The sequence below is a fragment of the Mauremys mutica genome, chromosome 5, assembly GCF_020497125.1.
Source record: "Mauremys mutica isolate MM-2020 ecotype Southern chromosome 5, ASM2049712v1, whole genome shotgun sequence".
Taxonomy (NCBI): Eukaryota; Metazoa; Chordata; order Testudines; family Geoemydidae; genus Mauremys; species Mauremys mutica.
In genome coordinates this window covers 28,281,049-28,293,982 of record NC_059076.1, presented here as the reverse complement: position 1 = coordinate 28,293,982, position 12,934 = coordinate 28,281,049, and the positions used below count along the sequence as shown (strand labels likewise).

Here is a 12,934-nt window from a genome sequence, read left to right as displayed (position 1 = left end):
ATGTTCTCTGTATGTATAAATATCTCCTGTCTGTGTGTTCCATTCTATGCATCCGAAAAAGTGAGCTGTAGCCCACGAAAGCTTATGCTGAAATAAATTTGTTAGTCTCTAAGGTGCCACAAGTACTCCTGTTCTTTTTTTGAAAGAGAGAGAGAGAGAGAGAGAGAGAGAGAGAATAATATGACAGATGAATTTTAATTCCCAGACACAATCAAGGCCAGATTCTGTGAATCTTTGCTTCCTCAAGCATATCCACTGACACACAACAGTAAAACTTTGTAGGATCAGGCCCTAAATTTATAATGTCATCAATACAATTGGCGGCAGCAACAACAGTAATTAGTCTAGCACTAAGTTAGAGAAGGTAAGAGACGATGATAGAATACTAGCACAATTGCCATTACTGCATTTTCCTTCTCTTTTGCCCTTCTTCGGTTTTCCATTTTGTTGTCTGATTGATTTTTTATCTTTTCTTTTCTACACCAAACTTTCACATGTGAACAGGAAATAATTATATAAGAATGCCCTTTCCACCTCTTATGAATTCTAGAATTCAAACAAAAATGGACCCATCAGCACAACTCGTGTTTATCATCCAAACAGATGAAATATTTAATTGATTTCAATCAGAGTTGCAGATTCCTACCACCTCTGAAAATGAAGCCCTTATTTAGGTGCCTAACTTCAGGCACCCAACTTAAAAAATATGTGCTTTGGTGTGTAAAATACAATGAGCCGTAGATGGTACTTTGGGTCTGTAACGGGTCGGACTCACCCCTGCGGCGCCTCCTACTGGTCGTCCTCGGGAATTAGCTCAGTCCAGTGTCCAGAGCGCCCTCTGCAGGCCGGTGATCCGCCTTCCAGCTACTGGCCCCTGTGTCTCTCCCTGGACCCCGGTGCGCCTTTTACTGGGTCTCCCCCTCCCAGGGGAACCACCACCCCACTATGCCCACTTTGCCTCAGTATTGGCTACTGCCCAGTCTCCATCTAGCCCCCGTTCACTGGGGCAGACTGCAGTATCCGCCACTCATCATCGGGAAAGGGGTCTGGACCTGCTGCCTTGGCCTACCCCTGGGTTGCCCGCTGCAACCCCCAGTACCTTTTGGCCTAAAACTAGGCTGCAGTCTGGGGCTTTCCAGGCAGGAGCTCCCCAGCTTCTCTGCCTTTTCCCCAGCCCTGCTTCACTCAGGTACCTTGTTTAACTTCCTGCAGCCAGGCCCATCTCCCTCTAGAAACAGAGAGAGACTGACTGCTCTGGCTTACCGGGCCTTCTTATAAGGCCCTGTGGCTCAGTTTGGGGCATGGCCCCAGCTGCAGCCACTTCCCCAATCAGCCGAGCCTAAAGGCTGCTTTCTCCAGCCACAGCTCCTTCCATGGGCCGTTTTTAACCCCTTCAGGGCAGGAGCAGGGTTCCACCCTGCTACAGGGTCATAGACAGCTTTGCAAGACTCGAACCATCAGACTGCATTGACCAACCATGCAAAGCCTTACTAATTGCTTAAAAGAGGAAAGTCTTACTTTATAAAGGCAATGGGGATCATTTGTGTCTTCCTCACCTACTGCCTCTAGTTCATAGTCTTCATATAGAGAGACACTCAATTAATAAAATGAGGGACTAATCAATTTGCATGAAGGCACAATTTAAATACTCCCAAGTTGCAGTTGTGTTTGGAAACATATTGCTTTAAAAATAACACAAACACAAAATAGAAATTGCCCCCTGGATGCAAATATCAGCCAATGGTCTTTCTTTGTGTGGGGACTGTGGAGATGGAACTAAATCTTCCACGTGATGTGTTGCTGAACTTTAAATATCCCCCTTTTTTTGGCTTATACAAAACTATCAGTGTCAGTAATTACTCTTTTTTCCCCACACCAGTGTCTAAGTTGCTAAATGTTCATAATATAATTGTTTGACAGAAGAATGCTCCCTGGCAAGCTAACTGAAATGATAACTAGGGATGAAAAAGAGACAAGATACTAATTTGAATTTCCTTTGATAGAGAATGTTTGCTGAACATTTCTGATGCAAGAAAATTATGTTGAATCAATTTAAGTTTATACCAAGCAAAGTACAAAGGCCATCCATTGCTGTTGTGATACTACTTTGAGGAATATCGAATTAGCATCAAAGTATAAAACATATAAATACTGTTTTGTCTTTTTATATCTATTCATTCTATGGTCAGATATATGATTCTCTTAAAGGAAACAGACAATAGTAAAAGCACACGGGACTACCATATTTATAGTATCTTCTAAAGGCTAGATTTGAACCCGTCATAGGATAAAACCCCAAAAAGCAAAATTTGTGTTTTAATTGTACTCCTAACTCACTGATCTCACCCTCTAGCTTAGCCCAGCTGAATTTTTTTCTGTACAAGGCAACATCTAGAAGGGAAGTAACAGAAACCCACCCTTGTATCTTCATTTATAAATAAGTGTCCAAATCCTCACTCATGACCAAGAAGTGGGTACAACTGGGAGGAGGTAGTGACTACAAAGGTGGCTTAAAATAACCTTTGTACTTGCCCTGAATCTTGACCGAGTCTTTGCTGGGCCAGTCCCAGCTTTGAATGGCCACACAAGGTTGAAACATCTCAGGCAGAGAACACTGCTCACATCCTCTTTTCCCAGGTCAACTCCTCTATTCAAGTGGCCAGGAAGGTGTGTGGTACAGAAGCCTCTATGCGGGCTCTGTGCCACCAAATTGTCTCCATATTTGGGTATCACCCTTCCTTGGCCAGCTTCAGGCCTTTCCTTTGATCCAGCAGCCTGACACGCAGTGGCCACAGCACAGGGGAGAATTTGGCCCAGGAAACCCTGAGAGGAAGGTTATTTCACTATATTAACATAATTCACCCTAAGCCAATCTTTAATATTTTCTGAATGCAGTAATTTGTGCCAAACTGCACTCAATTTGGCATAATAATTGGAAGGCAGCTATATCTTATGCATCATTTAGAGTTTTAGTTAGGAAACCTTAGCTGGTAGGCAAGTTTTTGTTGCTCTTTTGAGTTAACACAGGTTGATTGTATAACTTACTACGTGTCTATGGAAGAAACAGCTTTTAATGTCTTTAATTCCAACTTTGAAATGAACTTTATTGGTAAAATAATTATTTTGTGGAAAATTCCCATTGATCCAGTATTGACAAGGAGAAACTCAATTCTGTGACAGTTGACTATGTTTCAGTTTCTTTTTAAACTGTGTAATTTATTTTCAAAATCTTTTTTAGTCACTCTTAGTCAATAACCTATTAGTGGAAAGCAAGAAGGAGAAAAATAGCATTCCTCTAAATGGAAAACACTCAGAATCTCTTACCAGCACAGTCACCACACGCAGAACCACCCCACGCATGTTGTTTTCCAGTTTTCTGTCTGTTAGTGACCCATTCAGACCAGTGAGAGGATTCCAGCAGCCAAGCTGAAAAATAAAATATAATTTGTCACTTCATTGTCCATAACATTGTCAGTCATTCCTGTTATGGAGCTTTAAATGGGAGCAACAGAAAACCTTCCAGAAAAAACGGGATGGAAAGTCAAAAGGGGGTTTGCCCAGAGATTCATTTTTAAAATGCAAATTAGGATATCAGTTTCTGCTCCTAAATACCATGTGCAGTGTATGACATCATCCAGGACAGTGGAGTATATTCATTGCTTTAGAAGGGTGAGGATTTCTGAATTAACGAAGAACATTTAAAATGTGAGATGGCTATAACAATACCTACACCTCACTTCCAGTGATACACTAATTGGGAAAATAGTAGCTAACATATTCTAGCATGTCGTTTGCTCCAGCACATGTTTTCTAGTGGAACTTTGAGGAAAAGAGTTACATTAGCTTTAATTAAACCGCATATTGTTCACTGATAAAGAAACGGTTACTATATTTAACTAAGCTAAAAGCCTCATTTAAAAGTGATTGAGGGAAAGATCACCTGATGGGCAAACTATGGAGGATCTGTAATAGATGATGCAGAAAAAGAAAGAATATTTGCTTACTTTGTATAAATAATTAAATATTCATTAGATATTAATGCCCTTCTCTTTGGGATTTCCACTGGCTACCTTAAGCTTCTGGGAATACATTTCTTAGGTGCCTAACTCTTTCCATACAATGCACGGGGAGCCAGGGCATCTAACTTGGGGCTGCAAATTCCACTGTGCAGGAGGGCGCATAGGAGTTAGGTATTGCAACACCTAATTCCCCTTTGTAGCTCTAGCCTCTAGTCAATATCTTTAAGATTTATGTTTTTCCATACCCTCCTGGACTGAGAACATGCTCGGGAGTTTTATCATTGACTTCAAGGGGAGCAGAGTTAGGACAATGCTGAGCAATCTGTGTTGATGTGCCCTTACTATTACATTGCAGTATATTTCTTTATGGTCTCCCAACACCATTACCTTTCTGGTAAGCTTCACCAAGCAATCTGATTCAGTTGAAAACCATATTTGTTAAACTACATTACTAACCACAGCACGATGAAGGGTCTTAGTTCAAAATATTTACCTAGATGTATACATTTTGTCATAGGATGAATCATTACCACCTTACAGTGTTAATACAACTAATCGTTTGATAAAGCCTGCATTTTCTTTACTAAAATATTTTTGAAAATGGTGCCAATTGCTAGGTTCAGCTGTAAAAACACATTAAATTCATTCAGTGATATGTCATTCTTAGTTATATAAAGAAATTAATTAGAACTTAGAGCCAATTAGCATATCCAAATGTGCTGAAAGTCTAATTACCACAGATATTGTACTCTTGCCGAATATAAAACCCTATGACATTTGAGAAGAGCCTTTGTTCCCTTTTGAGGTCAGCTAAAGTCCATTTTTAATTATGTTCATTAATGTGTACATTTTGTTTATAATTAACTTTACAGCTCAATCCTTTCTAGCATTTTTTTTAAACAATACCGCTCTGAACTAAGCAATGGAAGTTTAATCATAAATCTCTTTTTCCTGTTTAAAAGGTACATTTTGTTTTCAATTATGTTTATTTAATTTTCAATTCAATTATTCCTTTTATGCAATATAGTCATGCCCAAGATGTATGAACAGACCCTTGCTAAACTAAACTTGATGTTAATTTCAGGGATGGTATTGCTGAAATTAGGTGAAAATCAATCAACTTTTTATTGCTGACAATTTGAATGCGTCTTTGCAGCAGGAGTGACCATATCTATAGCTGAAACAGAAAGGTACATTACCAAACTCTGAGCATCCTGCATATATTTCCCTTCAGTTATGCCACTGGCCAATAAAAAAACATTTATTGTGTCCTCACCTGCTTTTCTTAAATACTGCTCTTTCCTTGTTATACAGTTAAAATGACAGCATAAGTCAACATTTTATTAAGCAATACAGCAATTTTATGTTAATTCTGGGTTGATCTGTATAGCAACAGACGATGTCAATATGTGGTTGATGGGAAATGTTGACTAAACACAGTATTCATCTTTGGCATCTCCAGATGGATTTTGTAATTTGAAGTGCTTCGCACCTTAGATGTTGTTTCTTTCATTTATTTTCTTGACAAGTGTCATTCTGGTACACATTTGGAGATAGAATGATGAAAGTTTTAAACTTGTCAGTTTTTCACTTCGTTTATGATGTATTTTTGATCATGAGCCTTGTAGCTCAGTTCCTTTTCCTGTTGTTACTTCTGCTATGCTAATATTTCTTTTATTTCACTGTCAGTGTTGATCACTTCTATTTCTCTCAGGGGCCATTTCTACATCTTCAAGAATTCTGGCCTCTGTGGGTTGCCAGTTGTGGAAGGTCCGTGATTATCAATCTTCTTAGATTAGTTAAAATGTATCATTTTGCAATTTCAGGACTGACTGATAAGAAACTTGGAACACAATCAAATGTGCAACACCATTCACTATGGAATCTCATGTTCTGCCTGTTCATCTTCTCTGCCACCTCCATGGCCATATATAGAACACAAATATTTCTTATGACACCAGTGAATTCTAATGGATAGACTTAGGGAGATTAATAATCTTTTGGCACAGAGCATCAACTCAAGTCTACTGATATAAATCCGTTTTGTGACCACATTGTGTGATCATCATAAATAAAAAACAATAAAAAAACCCCGATAATAGTAATGTATTACTTTAATGTAGTGAATGCCATCCTAACAGATCTTCAAGTGCTCTACAAACTTAGAGAGAGATAAAAATACCTACGAATCACTTAATCCAACACTGCAGCCACCCTCTGAGGTTAAATATGGCATGCACATCAACACTACACAATACTTTAGGGTGGGACACAATTAATAGAAGCTTCAGGAGGAATTTGAGACAAATGTCATTGCCACATCCACAACCGGAATTTAGTCAAGACACCATGATTAACATGCTTCCTCTAACATAAAGTTCCTTGGGATCTTCAAAGCACAAATGTGGTCAAGTTTTTATAAGCCATCCAAAAGTCAGCATTGTTAGCATCATTCTGAGGAATTGGTTTCATAATAATTCAGAAAAAAAATCACATTGAATAATCAGCAGGACTTTCTTCAGCACCAAGTTGTTTCCCTTTCAAGTTTCTGTCTGGCTGCAGATCGTTAGTTTGTGAGGTTTTATGAGATCATAACCTAGGGTGGAATAAATGCTGTCTTAAAAGGATGAGCATAGATACTTCCTGCCTCCATTCCAAACTCAAAACAGTGGAAGAGCAGAAGCCTTCAATTACACAGGAATAAAACTTTAAACTCTCCTTAGCTGACACGTGTGTGGCAAAGACATGAAATTGGGTACACAACAACAACAAATAATGGAGGAAGAAGCATGAAATGATGTGAAGGCTTATTTCTTTAACATCTACAAAATTTGCTATGACTTCAGTCTGAGCAATATACTGGAATCAAAAGGAACTTCAATCTAATTTTGTGTGGAAGGGAGGTTCTTAGCCCTTATGGGTGAGGAATAGAGTCTCATGCGGGTGCAGAGATTCATTTAAAGGGTAACCCTAGTTCAGTCTGTGAATCTGACCCCAAGCAATGAAGGAAAATGGCTGTAGTGGCTCAGTCATATTTGCAGCAAATAAATCGATTGGGTGGTAAAGTGAGAGCCTTAATCTTGCAGAGCTTGATTAAAGGGACAAGTGGCTTCTTAATGATTTCATATTAATATTCTATAGCGGCAGTTAGAAATTTTTCCTACAATTATGTTAAATATTTTATTTTTTCCTTCACTGGAGCTTAGACAATAGTCAGCTAGTAATGGTGATATTAAAATCTCATAGAACATATTGTGTTCCACACACTGGTTAATACATTTATATACAGTGCGTATAGCAGTTCTTGCATCTCCTACATGCTATATCAGGAAGGTTATAGAGTTCTGTACATGCAGTTTTTGTTTTTTTTACAGTTGTTTTATTAATTTAATTTGCCATTAGGCTACAAGGCACATCTTGCACCCTTGGGCTTTGCAGTGCTACTTTCAAGAAATTTTAGAAGTTAAAAAAGAGAGCGCAAATACTCAAACCTAGTTTTGTTTCCAATAGTTTCTATGGATTATGATAGTCTTATCTTTAGTATTTTATCTTGGAGCCAAGTATAAATTGTCTAAATAAGAGTTTCTTTCTTTAAGGCCATAACACATGCCTTTGGGACTTCACTATGCTGGGGGCTACAGTCACCTATGTCCCTACAATGGTCTGAAAAATCACAATTGGAGCAAAAAGGCTGAAGAGCAAGCTGCGGCTGGCTGGGTCAGCAGCTATAAGAGAGGCCCTCTACCAGGCTGCCCCCTGTGTCTGTGCATGATATATAAGGTGGGATATGGCATCCAAGTATACAGAGGAAAGGAGCAAGAAGTGGTGAGATGACCATGTATTAGTGAGTGTCTCAGAAGATGAGTGACGGCTGGCAACTCTGGTTTTAGTGTTTACAAGATTTCACTACATGTTGGTTCAGAGGGTTCATACTATCACATGTTCAATAGACCATGGAGCAAAAAAAATGTTGTCCAAAAATTTTCAATAACTTTTTGTGTGCGCACGCGCAAACACTGCCTTTAAGCAGTAACACTTCTTCTGTAACTGTAAGATGATTAATGAACACCACATTCATTGAAAATAAGCTCATTGATGTTTGCATATTTTATGGCATCTTAATAGTACCAAATAAATTCAGGTTTGTATAAAATTTAAATACAGTCACTTTTGATTCTTAATTGCAAATGCTTGGCTCCAATCTCATTAAAACTTATAATAGCTTAAAAAGGCATCTGTCAGCCTAAATCATTTAAGTTCTAAAGAACATTAGGCTCTGTAGTTGAACTTTTCCCCTTTCATACTGTGCCATATTGCATCTTTATGAAATCAAAGAGGAAAAGTGCTCAGACAAAGATACTATATTCAACTCATATTAGATCACAACTTACAGGATATTTGTATCATAGTAAAACCTTTGATCAAATCTGATCAATGGCAAACAATGAGAAGCACTGTTTTTCAGTGAGTTCTGTGCTCTCTCTGCAGGACACAATGAAATGTGCAATGTACCCTTCAGTTTATCAATTCCCTCGTAGTAGAAGAACATTCTTCAACAGTCTCTCTGCTCACCACTCTACCTAATAAGGTGCATTTGGCGTATTTGAGTTTTCAGAAAGGGCTTGATCAAGTGGAACAGCATCATGAAATATTTTCTCTGATGGAGGGCTCAAAAATCTAGGGATACAACATAAAAAAATAAGGATGTTAATAGTAAAGAGCAAATGCGGGAAGCACTATTTCACTCAGAGAGCAATAAGCATATGAACAGGCTTCCCAGGAAAGCCATCCAAGCAAACTGTACGAGTAAGACTAAGGCCATGTTTACACTACCACATATGTCGAAAAAACATATGTTGCTCAGGGTGTGAAAAAACACCCCGCTGAGCAACATACTTTTTGCTGGTATAAGTAGTAGTATGCACAGCACTATGTCAGTGGGAGTCCCACCAAGATAGCTACTGCCGCTCCTTTGGGGTGGTTTAATTATGTTGATGGCAGCAGGGCCAGCTCTACTGTTTTAGCTGCCTCAAGCAGCACGCCGAATTGCCGCCGCAGACGGTGGGGGCAGTCCGTGTGCCGTTAGGGCAGCACGCGTGTTTCCACGGCAGCGGCAATTCGGAGGGAGCTTCTATCTTCAGCCGGAAGACAGAAATTGCGCCGCTGCGTTCAGCTGAACATAGAAGCTGTCACTGAATTGCCGCCGCCATGGAAATGTGCGTGCCGCCCTAATGGCACACGGACTGCCCCCGCCGTCCATGGCAGCAATTCGGTGCACTGGTTGGGGGCAAAAACACAGGGACTGCCGCCCCTTGCAGAGTGCTGCCCCAAGCTGGTGCCTGGAGCCGGCCCTGGATAGGAGAGCCCTCTCCCATCAGCATAGAGCAGCTACATGAGAGATCTTACAGCAGCACAGATGCAGGTGCGCTGCCATAAGAGCTCTAGTGTAGACATAGCCTAAGCAGCAGCTTGGCACTTTTTCAGACAGAAATGCAGGGAGCAAAGCAGGGAGCCTGGACCTTTATTTTCTCAGGTAGAACAACATCAGTCATAGTACACAGGCAACAAATTGAAACTCCAATGTTCTTGAAAGGAGAACAGATTTTAAATGGGAGTAATGTATCAGCTAATCCTGAACAAAGACACATAACACAGGGAGCACAAAGTAACTCAGTCCTGTGTTACACAGAGCATGGGTGCACTGCCATGAAATTATTCCTTCCTAACAGCACATGTACAGCCAAAGTGAGTGTGCGGAGCAGAGCACTTTATTTGCAGGCTGAGGAGTGCAGTTATGTCTGTGTCTCCTCAGAGACACCCACTGACCGCTCCCCATCCCTTTCTTTATTCATCAGAGAGGGAATGATTAAATGTGACCAAATGCATCCCTGTATTCACATCTTACATAATAATCTTTGTATAAAAATATACCTTGTGATGTATCATTTGAAAACTAACAACTCACTGGTCAATAATATCATTATATAATGTTGCTACACACATTTTATGTAAAGTTACGAACATATGCTGAAATCATGACTGAAGTGTGTTGACCAGACAAGTCAGGGGAGTGGGTAAACCTATTTCAAAGTCAATGGACAAACTGATGCTTCTAGCCAGGTGTCATCAAAATTGATGAGAAATCAAACGTCAAGTGGCCATTTTTTGGCAAGGAAGAGGGGCTGGAACTAAAAGATCTGCATCTTCACAAACAACAGCATGGACGCTCTTTCACCAGCAGACTCTCTGTTTTCAGCCCCTCAGTTAGAACAAATGTCATGTAAGGGTATCCTGCAGGATAATGCATTTCACATGGTGACTAAACTATAAAAGTGAGAGGCACAACACCCCAACTTTTCTCTCTCCTTATCCATCTCTCTCCTTTTCGCCTAACAAATAAAACAACCTTTGGACTTTGAGAGCATATCTTGATCTGAAATTTGAGCAGACCTGCTGCTGGGAGCCTGTGGTAAGAATTTTATTGTGAACCAAGTCTAGTTTGTTAAGTTTTAGCACTGGGAAGCATTTTACCTTTATTTCTCTTGTAACCATTTCTGACTTTAATGCCCTATGCTTGTATTCATTTACAACCTCTCTTTGTAGTTAAACAAACATGTTTTATTCTTTAATCAAAACTAATTCAGTGTTGTGAATTATGTGGTTAACTCCATTCGGGGAAACAAATTGTTGTATATAGATCCCTTAGAAGGTCAATGGACCTAATATATCTGCATTGTCCAGGAGAGAGCTGGACAGTGTAGGACTGGAAGTGTGTTGGGGTCACTATGCAAATGGTAACCAAGGCTGCCAGAAGCCAGAGTGTGGCTGGTGTTTGGTGACAGGCTGCTAGGGTCAGAGGTGCTGGCCCAAGGCTATGGCAATACACAAACACTAACAGTGTGTGACCTGCATGCTGGCAGACTGTTTGTGAGTGACCCAGGTGGGAGTTACAGCAACAAAGCATTGTGAGGCACCTCAGGTTTCAGGGCAAGGGTGACACAGTCCCTCACTGATGTAGATTGCATCCCAGAATGTCACACTAAGCTAGGGGCAACTGACTTACTACTCTCAGTGCAGACGCTACAACTTATTTGCAAATATACTGAGTCCTCTCACAGTTGCACTGGATTGCACAACTTTGTACTCCTTGTTATTCAGCATGCAAAGACTTGCAGGCTCATTCTGAATGAACTGTACAGAGAATGAAATTTTTTTAACTAGCTTGAGCCACTCTCTATCGATTATGCATGCCCTGCATGGTTCCCATTCTTCAGGACTAAGATGTCACTGCATCCAAACAACAACTCCAATGGAAAAACAGGCATATTTATTTTTGTTATTTGAGAACCAACAGTTCACATGAGATACATGACATGTATTGTGAGTGTGTATAAGAACAGAGATCTCCATGACAACAGGAAACCGACAGAGTTGTCATCCTAATATTGTTCTCAAACTCTGTGCCACACAGAAGATAACATGATAATACATCCAGCAGCAGTACCAGATGATAAACCACTTTCTGCTGGTTGGCCATAATCCCAAAACACAGAAATGGGAAACGTAGAGATTGAAACAATCTTTGCTTACACATAGATCAATACCCTGTTCCTAAAACTGAGGATTTATTCTCAGTGTTGTCAGAAAGAAAGAAGTTTACTCAGTTGGATCTAACACATGATGCTTGCTAGTAAATCAAAGCAGCTATTTGTCACCAATAGGTTAGAAAATATTATCCTGTTATAACCAAATACAATAGGGTGGGTGGCTTGCATGCCACCAATTTTTTCAGTTCATTATGGACCAGATAATGCAAGTAATACATTGGATCATATATTTTCTGTGGAATGGAAGTAAAGAAAATATTTTCCCTGAGACACTGCAACTTACTTAAGAGATAGTATTGGTGATGATGCAATTATCCAGTAAAAGAAAAACACGAAGCAATAGTTAGTAACAGTATGAAGGAATGAGTTGGCTATTTCTCCAAGATCCATGCACAGAGAGCACCCTCTGCTAATGGATCTCTTCTCTCCCATGCATGAGGGGGCTGAGGGGATAGCCTCATTCTCCTCTTCTTGATGTTGCGAAAGTCCCCATGTGCTCTGTTTGGGGTCCTGTATCTATCACTAGTCATGGCTTCTGAAGGGAATAACTGCAGCTACCCAAACCCAGACAGACTTGTTGGGAGTAAGCATGGTTGGTCCACAGTGTACTGTACCTCAGGACCTCCAGGCACGAGGCCTCACATCTGAGGGGGTTGCACTCAGAAAAGCCAGAGGAGGGGTCAGAGGTGCTGCTAGCCTTAAACCATGACAGCAGCATGGAAAGAAGACAGCATGACTGTCATATCTCATGGTGAATCATAAAGATATTCATTCAAGGTTGCACAGGGAAGTACAGGTAGCTGTATAATTCAATATATGAATGGTCTTTCCTGGATGTGTTATTTAGATTGACTCAGGATGTAGCTACAGAAACCTCAAGTTATTTCATTTAGCAGTAAGCATTATTACTCGATTTTACAGACAAGGGGAAAACAAACAAACAAACTACAGCTAAAGCATCTTGCCCAAGCTGACACAGAGTGAGAGATGGGATCAGAACTCAGCAATTCAATGATCCCACTTCACTTACTAACCAAGATGACTGGAGAAAGTTGTTACATCTTTTGGAGCTACTACATTCTATCTCCCAGTGTTCCAACTACAAATGCAGTTTCACTCCTTCCTCTAGGTGCAGTGAAAATGAAAATGCCTGTCATTTTTGTGGCTAATGAATGTTCTGATAAAATCAATCTGTTCATGTCAGCATTGGCCCCTCTTCACCTCTGGCTGTGGCCTGCTTATCCTTTGTAGAGTGTACATGTAGATTCTACTGGAAAAGGTAACTCTTTGGGTATGTCTACACTACCC

General features: G+C 40.2%; 1 protein-coding gene across 12 annotated transcripts in view; it reads right to left on the bottom strand.

The window, feature by feature from the left end:
* Positions 1-12,934, bottom strand: part of GRID2 (glutamate ionotropic receptor delta type subunit 2) — a 1,103,852-nt gene that overhangs the window by 222,437 nt on the left and 868,481 nt on the right. For all 12 annotated transcript variants that reach the window (XM_045017699.1, XM_045017705.1, XM_045017706.1 and 9 more), the window contains one exon: positions 3,325-3,426. In XM_045017699.1, the coding sequence (XP_044873634.1) occupies positions 3,325-3,426 (102 nt within the window). The remainder of the gene's footprint in view (positions 1-3,324; positions 3,427-12,934) is intronic.